Below are 21,655 nucleotides of genomic sequence, written 5' to 3' on the forward strand. Positions count from 1 at the left end.
GGAAGCACAGAGGGTCCCATACAGGATAAATACAAGGAGAAACACGCCAAGACACATATTAATCAAACTGTCAAAAATTAAATACAAAGAAAGCATATTAAAAGCAGCAAGGGAAAAACAACAAATAACACACAAGGGAATCCCCATAAGGTTAACAGCGGATCTCTCAGCAGAAACCCTACAAGCCAGAAGGGAGTGGCAGGACATACTGAAAGTGATGAAGGAGAATAGCCTGAAACCAAGACTACTCTACCCAGCAAGGATCTCATTCACATTTGATGGAGAAATTAAAACCTTTACAGACAAGCAAAAGCTGAGAGAGTTCAGCACCACCAAACCAGCTTTACAACAAATGCTAAAGGAACTTCTCTAGACACGAAACACAAGAGTAGGAAATGACCTATAGTAGCGAACCCAAAACAATATATAAAATGGAAATAGGAACATACATATCAATAATTACCTTAAATGTAAATGGACTAAATGCTCCCACCAAAAGACACAGCTTGGCTGAATGGATACAAAAACAAGACCCTTATATATGCTGTCTACAAGAGACCCACTTCAGACCTAGAGACACATACAGACTGAAAGTAAGGGGATGGAAAAAGATATTCCATGCAAATGGAAACCAAAAGAAAGCTGGAGTAGCAATTCTCATATCAGACAAAATAGACTTTAAAATAAGGACTATTAAAAGGGACAAAGAAGGACACTACATAATGATCAAGGGATCGATCCAAGAAGAAGATATAACAATTGTAAATATTTATGCACCCAACATAGGAGCACCTCAATACATAAGGCAAATACTAACAACCATAAAAGGGGAGATCAACAGTAACACATTCATAGTAGGGGACTTTAACACCCCACTTTCACCCGTGGACAGATCATCCAAAATGAAAATAAATAAGGAAACACAAGCTTTAAATGATACATTAAACAAGATGGACTTAATTGATATTTATAGGACACTCCATCCAAAAACAACAGAATACACATTTTTCTCAAGTGCTCATGGAACACTCTCCAGGATAGATCATATCTTGGGTCACAAGTCAAGCCTTGGTAAATTTAAGAAAACTGAAATTGTATCAAGTATCTTTTCCGACCACAATGCCATGAGACTAGATATCAATTACAGGAAAAGATCTGTAAAAAATACAAACACATGGAGGCTAAACAATACACTACTTAATAATGAAGTGATCACTGAAGAAATCAAAGAGGAAATAAAAAAATACCTAGAAACAAATGACAATGGAGACACAACGACCCAAAACCTATGGGATGCAGCAAAAGCAGTTCTAAGGGGGAAGTTTATAGCAATACAAGCCCACCTTAAGAAGCAGGAAACATCTCGAATAAACAACCTAACCTTGCACCTCAAGCAATTAGAGAAAGAAGAACAAAAAACCCCAAAGCTAGCAGAAGGAAAGAAATCATAAAAATCAGATCAGAAATAAATGAAAAAGAAATGAAGGAAACAATAGCAAAGATCAATAAAACTAAAAGCTGGTTCTTTGAGAAGATAAACAAAATAGATAAACCACTAGCCAGACTCATCAAGAAAAAAAGGGAGAAGACTCAAATCAATAGAATTAGAAATGAAAAAGGAGAAGTAACAACTGACACTGCAGAAATAAAAAAAATCATGAGAGATTACTACAAGCAACTCTATGCCAATAAAATGGACAATCTGGAAGAAATGGACAAATTCTTAGAAATGCACAACCTGCCAAGACTGAATCAGGAAGAAATAGAAAATATGAACAGACCAATCACAAGCACTGAAATTGAAACTGTGATTAAAAACCTTCCAACAAACAAAAGCCCAGGACCAGATGGCTTCACAGGTGAATTCTATCAAACGTTTAGAGAAGAGCTAACACCTATCCTTCTCAAACTCTTCCAAAATATAGCAGAGGGAGGAACACTCCCAAATTCCTTCTACGAAGCCACCATCACCTTGATACCAAAACCAGACAAGGATGTCACAAAGAAAGAAAACTACAGGCCAATATCACTGATGAACATAGATGCAAAAATCCTCAACAAAATACTAGCAAACAGAATCCAACAGCACATTAAAAGGATCATACACCATGATCAAGTGGGGTTTATTCCAGGAATGCAAGGATTCTTCAATATACGCAAATCTGTCAATGTGATAAACCATATTAACAAACTGAAGGAGAAAAACCATATGATCATCTCAATAGATGCAGAGAAAGCTTTCGACAAAATTCAACACCCATTTATGATAAAAACCCTCCAGAAAGTAGGTATAGAGGGAACTTTCCTAAACATAATAAAAGCCACATATGACAAGCCCACAGCAAACATCATCCTCAATGGTGAAAAACTGAAAGCATTTCCACTAAGATCAGGAACAAGACAAGGTTGCCCACTCTCACCACTCTTATTCAACATAGTTTTGGAAGTTTTAGCCACAGCAATCAGAGAAGAAAAGGAAATAAAAGGAATCCAAATCGGAAAAGAAGAAGTAAAGCTGTCACTGTTTGCAGATGACATGATACTATACATAGAGAATCCTAAAGATGCTACCAGAAAACTACTAGAGCTAATCAATGAATTTGGTAAAGTAGCAGGATACAAAATTAATGCACAGAAATCTCTGGCATTCCTATATACTAATGATGAAAAATCTGAAAGTGAAATCAAGAAAACACTCCCATTTACCATTGCAACAAAAAGAATAAAATATCTAGGAATAAACCTACCTAAGGATACGAAAGACCTGTATGCAGAAAATTATAAGACACTGATGAAAGAAATTAAAGATGATACAAATAGATGGAGAGATATACCATGTTCTTGGATGGGAAGAATCAACATTGTGAAAATGACTCTACTACCCAAAGCAATCTACAGATTCAATGCAATCCCTATCAAACTACCACTGGCATTTTTCACAGAACTAGAACAAAAAATTTCGCAATTTGTATGGAAACACAAAAGACCCCGAATAGCCAAAGCAATCTTTAGAACGAAAAAAGGAGCTGGAGGAATCAGGCTCCCTGACTTCAGACTATACTACAAAGCAACAGTAATCAAGACAGTATGGTACTGGCACAAAAACAGAAAGATAGATCAGTGGAACAGGATAGAAAGCCCAGAGATAAACCCACGCACATATCGACACCTTATCTTTGATAAAGGAGGCAGGAATGTACAGTGGAGAAAGGACAGCCTCTTCAATAAATGGTGCTGGGAAAACTGGACAGGTACATGTAAAAGTATGAGATTAGATCACTCCCTAACACCATACACAAAAATAAGCTCAAAATGGATTAAAGACCTAAATGTAAGGCCAGAAACTATCAAACTCTTAGAAGAAAACATAGGAAGAACACTCTATGACATAAATCACAGCAAGATCCTTTCTGACCCACCTCCTAGAGTAATGGAAATAAAAACAAAAATAAACAAATGGGACCTAATGAAACTTCAAAGCTTTTGCACAGCAAAGGAAACCATAACCAAGACCAAAAGACAACCCTCAGAATGGGAGAAAACATTTGCAAATGAAGCAACTGACAAAGGATTAATCTCCAAAATTTACAAGCAGCTCATGCAGCTCAATAAGAAAAAAACAAACAACCCCATCCAAAAATGGGCAGAAGACCTAAATAGACATTTCTCCAAAGAAGATATACAGACTGCCAACAAACACATGAAAGAATGCTCAACATCATTAATCATTAGAGAAATGCAAATCAAAACTACAATGAGATATCATCTCACACCAGTCAGAATGGCCATCATCAAAAAATCTAGAAACAATAAATGCTGGAGAGGGTGTGGAGAAAAGGGGACACTCTTGCACTGCTGGTGGGAATGTGAATTGGTTCAGCCACTGTGGAGAACAGTATGGAGGTTCCTTAAAAAACTACAAATAGAATTACCATATGACCCAGCAATCCCACTACTTGGAATATACCCTGAGAAAACCAAAATTCAAAGAGAGTCATGTACCAAAATGTTCATTGCAGCTCTATTTACAATAGCCAGGACATGGAAACAACCTAAGCGCCCATCATCGGATGAATGGATAAAGAAGATGTGGCACATATACACAATGGAATATTACTCAGCCTTAAAAAGAAATGAAATTGAGCTATTTGTAATGAGATGGATAGACCTAGAATCTGTCATACAGAGTGAAGTAAGTCAGAAAGAAAAAGACAAATACCGTATGCTAACACATATATATGGAATTTAAGGGAAAAAAATGTCATGAAGAACCTAGGGGTAAGATAGGAATAAAGACGCAGACCTACTGGAGAACGGACTTAAGGATATGGGGAGGGGGAAGGGTGAGTTTTGACAGGCCGAGAGAGAGTCATGGACATATACACACTAACAAACGTAGTAAGGTAGATAGCTGGGGGGAAGCAGCCGCAAGGCACAGGGATATTAGCTCGGTGCTTTGTGACAGCCTGGAAGGGTGGGATGGGGAGAGTGGGAGGGAGGGAGACGCAAGAGTGAAGACATATGGGAACATATGTATATGTATAGCTGATTCACTTTGTTGTAAAGCAGAAACTAACACACCATTGTAAAGCAATTATACCCCAATAAAGATGTTTAAAAAAAAAAAAAAAAAGTGAATCAAATTCTTAAAACAGAAAGATGAAAAATGCAAATGAGAGATGATCAGATTTTGAAAGATGGAGTTTATGTCCATTTCCTCTTTTAATATCAGAAGTAATAAACTAAGAAAAAAGTCAAAATCTATCATTTATCATAGCTAACAATCTCTATGATCAGCTATGGGAAATGAATGATCTAGATACGGAGGAGATTTTTCAAGGGGCTGCACACTTTCATTATCACTAGTAGAGTCAAATTTGCTGACGCTGAGTGCTAAAGGAACATATCTTGAGTCCTGGTTACCTAGCATGTGGTTTGTGGCCGTCATGAAAACTACTCTACTTCCTTAAGTAAAGCCTGTTTTTCCTGTTTAGCTATATACATCTTTATCTCAATTTCAGAAAGAAAGGTGCAAACTCATTCATTAGCTTTGACGGTACCCACAAAGTAGAATGGAAAATTAAAGCAATGATCTGACTAATTTGGACAGAAGTAAAGAGTATTTACTCTTCCCTGGAAGTACTGCCTGTAATTTAAAGACAAAAAAAGTAAGTTATTGTAAGATATTTTTTCCTGAACTCTCCAAATAGTTACTTCAGATTTGATCTGTGTGTATTTTTGTTCAAATGCATATATATAATAACAATTGTAGTGTTCTCTGAAAGAAGATTTAGAGCCACTCTAAGAAGACTTCAGATCCAGGCCATTTATGAGATGAAGAAATAACAAGAATAAAAAGCCTGGAAGATGTCTTCTTATTTCACATGGAAAGAAGAATGGCTGTGGCCTTGGGCCTTTTTGGTTTAAATCTTGAAGTTCTATCAAATAATTTTGGTTATTGACTTTGAGACTATTATAACCAAGTTCTTATTAAAGGACCCAAAAATATACTCACAAACGTTTTTTTCTAAGCCACTTCTTTTTATCACGAAGATGAAGAAAGTAAACAAACAAATGACATCAGTCTTTTTTATACTCAGGTGACAAACATGTGACATGCGTGCTCTGGCAACTTTTCCCACATCACTGGCAGACATAATTAACTGATCATGATATTCTTTACTGCTAAACTAAGACCCGATCTCATAATCTCCCCAACAGAGTATTGCCAGGTGCCACCACCTATTAAAGTCTACACCTGAGACAAAACCTCTTTGCCAGCCTCCTCGTATATTGGTGCTGAGCATATATAGGTGGTTAGTCTGAATGTGATAAAAAATAAAAGATCAAAGGTTATTGCTATTGTGGTTTTTATAAGGAGGTGAGTAGCTGGCATTAGGCCTGATCTATAGAGTAAGAGTGTCACTATGGTAACCATAACAAGTCATTGACCCGACAGCTCATCAGCACAGTCTATCCTGCTTCCGGCCAAGTGGGATTGAGGCCAGCAAACTTAAAGGACCCTCTGAAGGCTACTTGGACTCAGGTCAGTGGTATAGGCCACAAAGGGGTTACACACAGAGGGACACGAAAGAGTCTGATCCATATCTGGGGCTGCCTGGACAGGGCACCAATAACTGAAGAGAAAAGACAAGAAGAAATATGGTGGGTTGAAGATCCAATCATCAGGGAAAAGGTAACCAAACAGTGGGGATGCGAGAGTAGCCCTGCAGAGCACAGTGAGACAGCAGGCAGGACAGTCCCAGATGCTGCTGCATCGACACCACTCCCTCCTTTGCCACCGCAGTGCATTTGTTTATGTGCTGTCATAGTAACAACAGCCACTCCGCTCCCTGTAGCTCAGTACTGCTTCCAGAGCACTTTCCCAGCTGTGATCTCGTTTGTTCCCCACCTCAGTCAACACAGGGGAAGCAGACATTGTGTCCCCCGATTTTACCACTAAAGTGCAGCTCATTTGTCCAAAATCACATAGCTGTTGCACCCTAAAGCTCCTTTCACCTGAAATATCTGTAGAAGGAGGTGACAGAAGATGCATATTTTGGATTATTTCCCATCCTAACGTTCAAATAACTGTGCCTTCCATAGCTGCACATGTACAGAGCAGCTTGCAGGTTGGTGGTGAGCCAGGTGCATGTTCCAGACAGGATGGTGAAGGTGGCTTCCCCCTGCCCCAGAGTAGCTTCTGAATCGTGTAATAGTAGATGTGCCATCAGGCCCTCGGTCACTGAAGGAGCCTTTCTGTTTATCTCTCTGACAGCTGGTGACCCTGTTGCAGATGTGGGTTGTCCCTTAGTTTTTCACAATAAAACTTCACTGGTGGTGGAGACAGGAGAAGATGGTGGAAGAGTAGGACGTGGAGATAAACTTCCTCCGCACAGATACATCAGAAATACATCTACACGTGGAACTGCTCCTATAGAACACCCACTGAACACTGGCAGAAGACCTCAGACCTCCCAAAAGCCATGTGGAGGACAGTCTCTTGGTGCTCCAGCCAAGAGTCAGGGCTGTGCCTCTGAGGTGCGAGAGCCAACTTCAGGACACTGGTCCACAAGAGACCTCCCAGCTCCACATAATATCAAACGGCAAAAATCTCCAAGAGATCTCCATCTCAACACCAACACCCAGCTTCACTCAACGACCAGCAAGCTACAGAGCTGGACACCCTATGTCAAACAACTAGCAAGACAGGAACAGAGCCCCATCCATTAGCAGAGAGGATGCCTAAAATCATAAAAAGGCCACAGACACCCCAAAACACACCACCAGATGTGGACCTGCCCACCAGAAAGACAAGATCCAGCCTCATCCACCAGAACATAGGCACTAGGCCCCTCCACCAGGAAACCTACACAACACACTGAACCAACCTTAGCCACTGGGGACAGACACCAAAAACAACGGGAACTACGAACCTGCAGCCTGAAAAAAGGAGACCCCAAATACAGTAAGATAAGCAAAATGAAAAGACAGAAAAACACAGAGCAGATGAAGGAGCAAGATAAAAACCCAACAGACCTAACAAATGAAGAAGAAATAGGCAGTCTACCTGAAGAAGAATTCAGAATAGTGATAGTAAAGATGATCCAAAATCTTGGAAATAGAAAAGAGAAAATTCAAGAAACACTTAACAAGGACCTAGAAGAACTAAAGAGGAAACAAGCAATGATGAATAACACAATGAATGAAATTAAAAATACTCTAGAAGGGATCAATAGCAGTATAACTGAGGCAGAAGGACGTATAAGTCACCTGGAAGATAAAATAGTAGAAATAACTACTGCAGAGCAGAAAAAAGAAAAAAGAATGAAAAGAACTGAAGACAGTCTCAGACACCTCTGGGACAACATTAAACGCACCAACATTCGAATTATACGGGTCTCAGAAGAAGAAGAGAAAAAGAAAGGGACTGAGAAAATATTTGAAGAGATTATAGTTGAAAACGTCTCTAATATGGGAAAGGAAATAGTTAATCAAGTCTAGGAAGCACATAAAGTCTCATACAGGATAAATCCAAGGAGAAACACGCCAAGATACATATTAATCAAGCTATCAAATATTAAATACAAAGAAAACATATTAAAAGTAGCAAGGGAAAAATAACACACAAAGGAAGCCCCATAAGGTTAACAGCGGATCTTTCAGCAGAAACTCTGCAAGCTAGAAGGGAATGGCAGGACATATTTAAAGTGATGAAGGAGAAAAACCTACAACAAAGATCACTCTAACCAGCAAGGATCTCATTCAGATTTGATGGAGAAATTAAAACCTTTACAGACAAGCAAAATCTGAGAGAGTTCAGCACCACCAAACCAGCTTTACAACAAATGCTAAAGGAACTTCTCTAGGCAGGAAACACAAGAGAAGGAAAAGACCCACAATAACAAACCCAAAACAATTAAGAAAATGGGAATAGGAACATACATATCGATAATTACCTTAAATGTAAATGGATTAAATGCTCCCACCAAAAGACACAGACTGGCTGAATGGATACAAAAACAAGACCCTTATATATGCTGTCTACAAGAGGCCCACTTCAGACCCAGGGACAAATACAGACTGAAAGTGTGGGGATGGAAAAAGATATTCCATGCAAATGGAAACCAGAAGAAAGCTGTAGTAGCAATTCTCATTGCAGACAAAATAGACTTTAAAACAAAGACTATTACAAGAGACAAAGAAGGACACTACATAATGGTCAAGGGATCGATCCAAGAAGAAGATATAACAATTATAAATATTTATGCACCCAACATAGGAGCACCTCAATACATAAGGCAAATACTAACAGCCATAAAAGGGGAAATCGACAGTAACACAATCATAGTAGGGGACTTTAACACCCCACTTTCACCAACGGACAGATCATCCAAAATGAAAATAAATAAGGAAACACAAGCTTTAAATGACACATTAAACAAGATGGACTTAATTGATATTTATAGGACATTCCATCCAAAAACAACAGAATACACATTATTCTCAAGTGCTCATGGAACATTCACCAGGATAGATCATATCTTGGGCCACAAATCTGGCCTTGGTAAATTTAAGAAAATTGAAATCTTATCAAGCATCTTATCTGACCACAATGCTATCAACTATAGGAAAAAAATCTGTAAAAAATACAAACACATGGAGGCTAAACCATACACTACTTAATAACGAAGTGATCACTGAAGAAATCAAAGAGGAAATCAAAAAATGCCTAGAAATAAATGACAATGGAGACATGAAGACCCAAAACCTATTGAATGCAGCAAAAGCAGCTCTAAGAGGGAAGTTTATAGCAATACAATCCTACCTTAAGAAACAGGAAACATCTCAAATAAACAATGTGACCTTGCACCTAAAGCAATTAGAGAAAGAAGAACAAAAAAACCCCAAAGTTAGCAGAAGGGAAGAAATCATAAAGATCAGATCAGAAATAAATGAAAACGAAATGAAGGAAGTGATAGCAAAGATCAATAAAAGTAAAAGCTGGTTCTTTGAGAAGATAAATAAAATTGATAAACCATTAGTCAGACTCATCACGAAAAAAAAGGGAGAAGACTCAAATCAATAGAATTAGAAATGAAAAAGGAGAAGTAACAGCTGACACTGCAGAAATACAAAGGATCATGAGAGATTACTACAAGCAACTCTATGTCAATAAAATGGACAGCCTGGAAGAAATGGACAAGTTCTTAGAAATGTACAACATGCCAAGACTGAACCAGGAAGAAATAGAAACTATGAACACACAAATCACAAGCACTGAAATTGAAACTCAGATTAAAAATCTTCCAACAAGTAAAAGCCCAGGACCAGATGCTTCACAGGCGAATACTATAAACATTTAGAGAAGAGCTAACACCTATCTTTCTCAAACTCTTCCAAAATATAGCAGAGGGAGGAACACTCCCAAACTCATTCTATGTGGCTACCATCACTCTGATACCAAAACCAGACAAAGATATCTCAAAGAAAGAAAACTACAGGCTAATATCACTGATGAACGTAGATGCAAAAATCCTCAACAAAATACTAGCAAACAGAACCCAACAGCACATTAAAAGGATCATACACCATGATCAAGTGGGGTTTATTCCAGGAATGCAAGGATTCTTCAATATACGCAAATCAATCAGTGTGACACACCATATTAACAAATTGAAGGAGGAAAAACATATGATCATCTCAACAGATGCAGAGAAAGCTTTCAACAAAATTCAACACCCAATTATGATAAAAACCATCCAGAAAGTAGGCATAGAGGGAACTTTCCTCAACCTAATAAAGGCCATATATGACAAATCCACAGCCAATATCATTCTCAATGGTGAAAAACTGAAACCATTCCCACTAAGATCAGGAAGAAGACAAGGTTGCCCACTTTCACCACGCTTATTCAATGTAGTTTTGGAAGTTTTAGCCACAGCAATCAGAGAAGAAAAAGGAATCTAAATTGGAAAATAAGAAGTAAAGCTGTCACTGTTTGCAGATGACATGATATTATACATAGAGAATCCTAAAGATGCTACCAGAAAACTACTAGATCTAATCAATGAATTTGGTAAAGTAGCAGGATACAAAATTAATGCACAGAAATCTCTTGTATTCCTATACGCTAATGATGAAAAATCTGAAAGTGAAATTAAGAAAACACTCTCATTTACCACTGCAACAAAAAGAATAAAATATATAGGAATAAACCTACCTAAGGAGACAAAGACCTGTATGCAGAAAATTATGACACAGATGAAAGAAATTATAGATGATACAAATAGATGGAGAGATATACCATGTTCATGGATTGGAAGAATCAACATTGTGAAAATGACTCTACTATCCAAAGCAGTCTGCAGATTCAGTGCAATCCCTATCAAACTCCCACTGGCATTTTTCATAGAACTAGAATAAAAAATTTCACCATTTGTATGGAAACACAAAAGACCCCGAATAGCCAAAGCAATCTTGAGAAAGAAAAACGGAGCTGGAGGAATCAGGCTCCTGCACTTCAGACTATACTACAAAACTACAATAATCAAGACAGTAGGGTACTGGCATAAAAACAGATATATAGATCAATTGAACAGTATAGAAAGCCCAGAGATAAGCCCACGCACATATGGTCACCTTATCTTTGATAAAGGAGGCAAGAATATACAGTGGAGAAAAGACATCCTCTTCAATAAGTGGTGCTGGGAAAGCTGGACAGGTACATGTAAAAATATGAAATTAGAACACTCCTTAACACCATACACAAAAATAAACTCAAAATGGATTAAAGACCTAAGTGTAAGACCAGACCCTATCAAACTCTTAGAGGAAAACATAGGTAGAACACTATATGACATAAATCACAGCAAGATCCTTTTTGACCCACCTCCTAGAGAAATGGAAATAAAAGCAAAAATAAACAAATGGTACCTAATGAAACTTCAAAGCTTTTGCACAGCAAAGGAAACCATAAACAAGACCAAAAGACAGCCCTCAGAATGGGAGAAAATATTTGCAAATGAAGCAACTGACAAAGGATTCATCTCCAAAATATACAAGCAGCTCATGCAGATCAATAACAAAAAAACAAACCACCCAATCCAAAAATGGGCAGAAGACCTAAATAGACATTTCTCCAAAGAAGATATACATATTGCCAACAAACACATTAAAGAATGTTCAACATCACTAATCATTAGAGAAATGCAAATCAAAACTACAATGAGATCTCATCTCACACCAGTCAGAAGGGCCATCATCAAAAAATCTAGAAACAATAAATGCTGGAGAGGGTGTTGAGAAAAGGGAACACTCTTGCACTGTTGGTTGGAATGTGAATTGGTACAGCCACTATGGAGAACAGTATGGAGGTTCCTTAAAATACTACAAATAGAACTACCATACGACCAAGCAATCTCACTACTGGGCATATCCCCTGAGGAAACCATAATTCAAAAAGAGTCATGTCCCAAAATGTTCATTGCAGCTCTATTTGAAATAGCCATGACATGGGAGCGACCTAAGTGTCCATCAACAGATGAATGGATAAAGAAGATGTGGTACATATATACAATGGAATATTACTCAGCCATTAAAAGAAACGCAATTGAGTTATTTGTAGTGAGGTGGATGGACCTAGAGTCTGTCATACAGAGTGAAGTCAGAAAGTGAAAAACAAATACCATATGCTAACACATATATATGGAATCCAAGAAAAAAAAAGGTCATGAAGAACCTAGGGGTAAGGCGGGAATAAAGTCTCAGACCTACTAGAGAATGGACTTGAGGATATGGGGAGGGGGAAGGGTAAGCTGTGACAAAGTGAGAGAGTGGCATGGACATATATACACTACCAAACGTAAAATAGATAGCTAGTGGGAAGTAGCCGCATAGCACAGGGAGATCAGCTAGGTGGTTTGTGACCACCCAGAGGGGTGGGTTAGGGAGGGTGGGAGGGAGGGAGATGCAAGAGGGAAGAGATATGGGAACATATGTATATGTATAACTGATTCACTTTGTTATAAAGCAGAAACTAACACACCGTTGTAAAGCAATTATACTCCAATAAAGATGTTAAAATAAAAACTTTACTGGTGGTGATTTCTGTCTATGTGGGGAATGTTCTCAGTTATTACCAGCTACATCCTCTTCAGCACTACCCGAAAACCCCTCTCAGGGAGAACACCACAGTATGTATTCCATTCGTTCTTTCCCCACCACACCCTTAATTTTAACCATTAGAAAGTATATTTAATATCCATTTTCATGATGGGGAGGAGGGTATTACACCTCTTTGACCCTTTGTAGCAAAACTGGAGATTTGCTCTACTGCTGTGCATTCACATTCCTATTTAATGGTGATTCCAACATGTCTGTGAAATTTATTATTTTAGACATCAGCTAGTGAAGGCCTGGAGAAAGAGAAGTGAAACTATTGTTTAAATTTTTTAGAGCACTATTTGCATGTTGGCTTTTTCCTCAGCATTTTATTGGATCCCATGCTAAGTCACATCACATACGTTTTATCATAAAGCAAGAGTTGGAAGTTTGTACTTCTAACAACTACGTATGTATTTTATGTCTGATAAATCATGAGTAATGGACAAGCTATTACTCTCATAACAAGTGAAGTTTAATATTCCAGTGCTCACTTTAATTCCCATTGCCAACCTCTTGAAATGTATATAATTCCATCAGATCATTCACAAATCTTTCCAAAGGGCTTATAACCTCATAATGTGCCCACAAGTTTGTCCTTGCTCTCTGTGTTCTTGTTCTGAACAAGATCTGAATCCAATCCAGATAAAACTGATGAGATGAAGAGAAAATGTGTAGTGTTCGATGATAATAAGGCAATGTCAAATTTTGATCTGTGTAGGAGAATAAATCATAAGCTTCTATGAAATATTTTTATGATGTTTTAGCCATTCAGGTATTCTTTTTTAATCCTCTAGAAAAGTGGGAGAGATAAATATCAATTTTTTCTTCTACTTTGGAGAAGGAAAATATATTCAGTGAGAGAAACCAGATAAATAAATGTAAAGATAAAGACTGAAATTCAAATAAATGAATTCTGGTTTATGAGTATCTTAATTTAATCCCATTTGGGGAAGAGCTTTAGGGTGGTATTAAGAGACCTTCTAAATTGGCCAGTTTGGAGTTTTACACAGCCTTTGTAGGGCGTGGTTTATCCATCAGTAAATGGACATATGGTATCCTTCCTCCTTCTTACAAAATATAAGTTGTTTAAAACTTGTGAAAGCGGTCTAAGTTTTGGATGAATTGAAATTTACTTGTTTTCATCCCCTGAACATAATCCATAGTCTATTTCAATGAGAATGGTTCACTTTTCTACTGTATAATGAATTACCTGAGCTAAATGCTGTATTTCTGTGCACATGAAGAGGAACTCCAATACCGAAAGTACCCAAATGCGGCCTCATGGCACTTCACAGCTCCTATATCTCAGATGGCCAGGGCCCATGCTGTCTGCTGCTCATGTTCACCGTGCTCCCACCCCACCTTCTTCAGGCTGCTCAGCTCCGAGCCCTGACACAGTCTGAGAGCCAAGATGCTCCACTGACATCTTAAGAGACAACAATGGGAGAGGCTCATTAAGGTCCCATTTCTTCCTGGATAAAGAAGCTCCAGTTCATGAGAGGTAGTACACCCTAAGGATCTTTATGGATCGTTGCTTATTCATCATATTATAGGTAAGTCCCATATTAGCTATGTTCCATTTGGAAGTGGAAGATTTCATGACAAACAAGAAAAGCTGGTTGGAACAAATTGGCACGGTGCAGAAGGCAAACCCAAGAAGAGTCTCCAGTACCAACGCCATTTAAAAACCGGCTGTTCCACTCCCAGAGTATACCAGGGCTCCTCTGTGGAAAAGAGAACTGAGAAAGGGAAGTGGGTTTCCTCTCTACTAGAGTTGAGTTGTCTGTCAAGCAATATTCAGGCTCAAAAACAGGCCATGGGCCAGCCACAAAGAGCTAGGCTCGATCACATCAACTCCAACTTAAGGCCAAGCTTCCCTTTGTGGAGGCTGCTCTGACACCAACACAATTTCTGATCTAGCATATCTGTGTCCAGTGTAATCTGAGTAGCAAGGAAGTTCTGGGCTTTACAAACTCATACCGCCAATAAGCAGGAAGATTTGAGTGGGGAGAGGGAGGGGTACATTTGGAAAACATAACACAACTATAACAACAATATGACATATTGAGTTACTAAATTTTCTCACATAATCTTCGGGACTGCTTTAGGATCTGGTGCTACCCTCCTCACTTCATAAATGAGGCAATCACAGTTCAGAAATGCTAAATAGGGTGGCCAAGGTCTCACAGGTAGTAAGCCAGGGAGCCCAGAATCAAGCCACGGACTACTGGAATGCAAAGCTTCTGCCCCAAGAACATGCTGTGGCTTAATTATATCAACCAGCTGCTTTGCACAGAGAAAGCCTACAGTTTAAACAGTTATTAATCAGACACACCTCTAATGCTGGTACAACCTTGAGATGGGCAGAAAGTACATGTGGAGTTCAGGGAAGCCCACTCTGGTGCTGCCAGTGTTGTGAGGGTTGGAGGGTATCCTCTCAGAGCTACCACTTTTCCCACTTTTCCCATCATCACCCTTTTTGGCAACATTAACTTCTGCCTTTATCTCGATGCACTGATCAATGCTCCACAGTGCTCAACACTGGCAGGTCATAAGGACTGATGGCCCAAGGAGTCACTGTGGCAAAAAGACCACAAAAGCCCTTTCTGGCTCCCTTTGGAGATGACACAGCCTCATAGTGATTTAAGACACCTTGTGCAGCCCACGTGAGTTTCCTGCTCCAAGTAACTCTCCATTGTTGACCCCTCTGATGAGGCAGGATTACACCTATAGGAGAAGGTGCTGTCTAGATAACTCTTGTATGTCACTTGCTTGAAGTGGAGAAAGCATTTCATCATAGAAATAATTTAAATGACAAATCATTTATCAGGCAAGCCCACAAACCCCCATTTAAATCATATTTCATAAGGTCCCTTCTAACCAGAACTCAGTGAAGCACAGTATCTTTTAAAATAGCAATGACCCCAGCCCACACCCACTCCAGCCATCCTGCCTAGGCAGCCCAGCCCCAGCATGCCCTAGGAAATCCCCAGCCCATGCCCACTCCAGCCCTAGCCAGCCTGCCAAAGCTGTCCAGCACACACAGTCCACACAGGGGTGTTGCTGCACAAGGCCACCTCCTTCAAGACTGGGAAGTAACTATTACACCTAATTCGTAGAAACAAATACAAAAGGCCAAACAAATGAGGAGACAAAGGAATTTGAAAGAACAGAACAAGATAAAATTCCAGAAAAAAAAAAAAAAAACTAATGAAACAGAGATAAGTAATTTACCTGATAAAGAATTCAGTTAATTGTCATAAAGATGCTCACAGATCTTGGGAAAAGAATGGAGGAACACAGTGAGAACTTCAACATATAGTTAGGAAGAGAACCAATCAGAGCTGAAGAATACAAAAACTGAAATGAAAAATACACTAGAGGGAATCAACAGCAGATTAGATGATACAGAAGAATGGATCAGTGACCTGGAAGACAGAATAGTGGAAATCACCCAATCAGAACAATAAAAAGAAAAAAGAATTTAAAAAAATGAGGATATATTAAGGGACCTCTGGGACAGCATCAAGTATACTAACATTCACATTACAGGGGTCCGAGAAGGAGAAGAGAGGGAGAAAGGGACAGAAAATTTCTTTGAAGAAATAATGACTGAACAATTCCCTAATCGAAACAGATATGCAGATCCAGGAAGCACAGAGAATTCTAAACATAATGAACCCAAAGTGATCCACATCAACACATGTCATAATTGAAATGGCAAAAGTTAAAGAGAATATTTTAAAGGCAGCAAGAAAAAATAAGTGATATACAAGGAAACCCCCAATTTTTCAGCAGAAACTTTACAAGCCAAAAGAGAGGGGCAGGATATATTTAAAGTGCTAAAAGGAAAAAAAATTACAACCAAGAATACTCTTCCCAGAAAGGTTATCATTCAGAATTGAAGGAGAAATAAAGAGGTTCCCAGGTAGGCAAAAACTAAGAGTTCATCACCACTAAACCAGCCTTACAAGAAATGTTGATGGGTTTTCTTTAAGTGGAAAACAAATAGCCATAACTAGACATAAGAAAATATGTGAAAGAAAAGAAATTCACTGGTAAAGGCAAATAGATAGTGAAGGCAGTGGATCAACCACCAGTAGTATGAAGGTTAAAGGACAAAATTTGTAAAATAAACTATAACTACAATAAGTAGTTAAGGGATACACAAAGTGAAAAGATATAAAATTTGATGCCAAAACCATAAAACATGGGCTGGAGGGAAGTAAAAATGTAGTACTTCTAGAATGTATTCAAATAAGTGACCATCAGCTTGAAACAAACACACACACACACACACACACACATATATATATATAGTTACATGTATATGAAACTCATGAACCACAAACCAAAAACCCACAATAGAAATACCAAAAAACAAAGTGAAAAGAACTCTAACCTAACACTAAAGAAAATCATCAAACCACAGGGGAAGAGACTAAAAGAAGGAGAAAGGAACAGAGAACTACAAAAATGACCAAAAAACAATTAACAAAATGGCAATAAGTACATACTTATCATAAGAACTTTAAATGTAAATGGACTAAATGCTCCAATCAAAGGACATAGGGTGGCTGAATGGATTTAAAAAAAAACCCAAACCCATTTATATGCTGGCTTCACATCAGATCTAAAAACACACACTGACTTAAACTGAAAAGATGGGAAAAGATATTCCATGCAAATGGAAACTAAAAGAAAGCTAGGGTAGCAATACTCATATCAGACAAAATAGACTTTAAAACAAAGACTAAAACAAAAGACAAAGAAAGGCATTACAAAATTATAAAGGGGTCAGTCCAAGAAAAGGATATAATATCTGTGAATATTTATGCACCCAACATTAGGAGGACTAAATACAATATAACAAATATTAACAGACATAAAGGGAGAAATCGACAGCAATACAATAAGAGCAAGGGATTTTACTGTTCCACTTATATCAATGGATAGATCAGCCAGATAGAAAATCAGTAAGGAAACATTGGCCTTAAATGATTAGATCAGATGAACTTAATAGATATATATAGAACACTGCATCCAAAAACTGCAGAATACACATTCTATTCAAGTGCACATGGAACATTCTCCAGGGTAGATAACATGCTAGGCCATGTGTCAAACAAGTGTCAATAAATTTAAGAAGATCAAAATCATATCAAGTGTTTTTCCTGATCACAACAGTATAAAAGTAGAAATCAATTACAAGAAAAAAACTGGAAAAAATATAAACACATGGATACTAAACAACTTGCTACTAAACGACCAATGGGTGAACAAAGAAATAAAAAGGAAATCAAAAAACACCTCAAGACAAATGAAAATGGAAACATAAAGATCCAAAATCTATGGGATGCAGCAAATCAGTTTTAAGAGGGAAGTTCATAGCAATACAGGCCAACCTCAAGAAACAAGAAAAATCTCAAATAAACAACCTAAATTTACAACTAAAAGGAACTAGAAAAAGAAGATTATACAAAGCCCAAAGTTAGTAGAAGAATGGAAATAATAAAGATCAAAGTGGAAATAAATGAAATAGAGACTTTAAAAAATTTAAAAAGATCAATGAAACTAAGAGCTGTTTTTTGAAAGGATAAACAAAACTGATGAACCTACCTTAGCCAGTCTCATTGAGAACCTACCTTAGCCAGTCTCATTGAGAAAAAAGGAGAGGGCCCAAGTAAATAAAATCAGAAGTGAAATAGGAGAAATTACAACCAATACCACAAACATACAAACAATCATAAGAGACTACTATGAACAATTATCTGCCAACAAATTACACAACCTAGAAAAAATGGATAAATTGCTAGAAAAATACAATCTTCCAAGACTGAATCAGGATGAAATAGAAAATCTGAAAAGACCAATTACTAGTAATGAAATTGAATCAGTAATCAAAAACTTCCAAAAAACAAAAGTCCAGGACCAGATGCTTCACAGGGAGTTCTACCAAACATTTAAAGAAGAGTTAATACTAATCCTTCTCAAACTATTCCAAAAAATTAAAGAGGAAGGAACACTCTCAAACTCAATCTACAAGGCTAGTAATACCCTGATACCAAAACCAGACAAAAACACTACCAAAAAAGAAAATTACAGGCCGATATCCTTGATGATCATAGATGCAAATATCTTCAAAAAATATTTGGAAACCAAATTCAACAATACATTAAAAGGATCATACACCATGATCAAGTGGGATTTATTCCAGGGATGCAAGGATAGTTCAGCATCCACAGGTCAATCAACATGATACACCACATTAACAAAACAAAGGATAAAAATCACATGATCAGGGAGCGGGAAGGGTGAGTTTTGACAGGGCGAGAGAGAGTCATGGACATATACACACTAACAAACGTAGTAAGGTAGATAGCTAGGGGGAAGCAGCCGCAAGGCATAGGGATATTAGCTCGGTGCTTTGTGACAGCCTGGAGGGGTGGGATGGGGAGAGTGGGAGGGAGGGAGACGCAAGAGGGAAGACATATGGGAACATATGTATATGTATAGCTGATTCACTTTGTTATAAAGCAGAAACTAACACACCATTGTAAAGCAATTATACCCCAATAAAGATGTTTAAAAAAAAAAATCACATGATCATCTCAATGGGTTCAGAAAAGGCATTTGAAAAATTCAACATTGATTTATGATAAAAGCTCTCAACAAAGTGGGTATAGAGGGAACATACCTCAACATACTAAATTCCATTTATGACAAACCCACAGCTAACATCATACTCAACAGTGAGAAGCTGGACACTTCTCCTCTAAGATCAGGAACAAGACAAGGATGCCCACTCTCATCACTTTTATTCAACATATTGATAGTTTTGGAAGTCCTAGCCACAGCAATCAGAGGAGTAAAAGAAATAAAAGGAATCTAAATTTGAAAGGAAGAGGTAAAACTGTCACTGTTTGCAGATGACATGATACTATATGTAGAAAATCCTAAAGATGTCACCAGAAAAATACTAGAGCTCATTAATGAATTTGGTAAAGTTGCATGATATAAAATTAATACAAAGAAATCTGTTGCATTTCTATACACTAACAATGAACTATCAGATATAGAAATTAAGGAAACAATCCCACTTATCATAGCATCAAAAAGAATAAAATACCTAGGAATAACCTACCTAAGGAGGTAAATGACCTGTAGTCAGAAAATTGTAAGACACTGATAAGAGAAATTGAAGATGACACAAATAGAGAGATATACTGGGCTTATGGATTGGAAGAATTAATATTGTTTAAATATCCATACTACCCAAGGCAATCTACAGATTCAATGCAATCCCTATTAAAATACCAATGGCATTTTTCACAAACAGTCCTAGAATTTGTATGGAATCACAAAAGACCCCAAATGGCCAAAACAATCTTGAGAAAGAAGAACTGAGCTGGAGGTATCACACTCCTGATTTCAAACCATACTACAAAGCTATAGTAATCAAAACAGTATGGTACTGGCACAGAAACAGACACTTAGATCAGTGGAACAGAATAGAGAGTCCAGAAATAAACCCATGCTAATATGGTCAATTAATCTACAATAAAGGAGGCAAGAATATACAATGGCAAAAAGACAGTCTCTTCAGTAAATGGCACTTGGAAAACTGAACAGCTACATGTAAAAGAATGAAACTAGACCATTTTCTTACACTATATACAAAAATAAACTCAAAATGGATTGAAGGTTTAAATGTAAGACCTGAAACCATAAAAATCCTAGAAGAAAACATAGGCAGTATGCTCTTTGACATCAGTTTTTGCAATATTTTTTTGATCTGTCTCCTCAGGCAAGGACAACAAAAGCAAAAATAAACAAATGGGACCACATCAAACTAAAAAGCTTTTGCACAACAATGGAAACTATTAACAAAAATGAAAAGGTAACCTACTGATGGGAGAAGATATTTGCAAATGATATGTTCAATAAGGGGTTAATCTCCAAATATATAAAGAACTCATACAACTCTATCAAAAACCAACAATCCATTTTAAAAGTGGGCTAAGGACATGAATAGACATTTTTCCAAAGAAGACATACAGATGGCCAACAGGCACATGAAAAGATGCTCAACACCAATCATCAAGGAAATGCAAATCAAAACCATAATGAGATGTTATCTCACACCTGTCAAATGGCTATTATCAAAAAGACAAGAAGTAATAAGTGTTGGCAAGAATGTGAAGAAAAGGGAACCCTTGTGCACTGTGGGTGGGACTGTAAACTGGTGGAGCCACTATGGAAAACAGTATGGAGGTTCTTTTAAAAAATGTTTAAATACAATTACCTTACCACCCAGCAATTCCTCTTTTGGGTATTTAACCAAAGAAAACAAAAACACTAATTTAAAAACATGTGTGCTCCCCCATGTTCATGGCAGCATTTACAATAGCCAATATATGGAAGCAGCCTAGGTGTCCATCAATAGCTGAATGGATAAAGAAGATAGGGTATATACCCATGATGGAATATTACTCAACCATTAAAATTATTGAATTTTGCATTTTGATTGGACAACATGGATGGACCTAGAGGGTGTTATACTAAGTTTAAAAGTCAGACAAAGACAAATATCATATATTACTTATATGTGGCATGTAAAAACAAACAAACAAATGAAAAAACATAACCAAACAGAGTCATAGATACAGAGAACAAACTAGTGGTTGCCACAGGGGAAGGGAGTGGAGGAATGGGTGAAATAAGTGAAAGGAATTAAGAAGTACAAACTTTGGGACTTCCCTGGTGGTCCAGTGGTAAAGAATCCATCTTACAATGCAGGGGACGCAGGTTTGATCCCTGGCTGGGGAACTAAGATCCCACATACCTCGAGGCAACTAAGCCTGCATGCCACAACTACAGATCCCACACACCCTGGAGCCTGCGCGCCACAACTAGAGAAGAGGAAAACCTGCTCGCCACTAGAGAGAAGCCCACGTACCACGATGAAGAGGCCTCGCACTTCAACAAA

General features: G+C 37.8%; 1 protein-coding gene across 1 annotated transcript in view; it reads left to right on the plus strand.

The window, feature by feature from the left end:
* Window positions 1-21,655, plus strand: part of RNF175 (ring finger protein 175) — an 80,931-nt gene that overhangs the window by 31,016 nt on the left and 28,260 nt on the right. Inside the window, 2 exon segments of the mRNA XM_032632003.1 lie at window positions 6,779-6,825; window positions 12,588-12,695. Coding sequence (XP_032487894.1) covers window positions 6,779-6,825; window positions 12,588-12,695 — 155 coding nt within the window.

Source organism: Phocoena sinus, chromosome 5 (genome assembly GCF_008692025.1).
Source record: "Phocoena sinus isolate mPhoSin1 chromosome 5, mPhoSin1.pri, whole genome shotgun sequence".
Lineage (NCBI taxonomy): Eukaryota > Metazoa > Chordata > Mammalia > Artiodactyla > Phocoenidae > Phocoena > Phocoena sinus.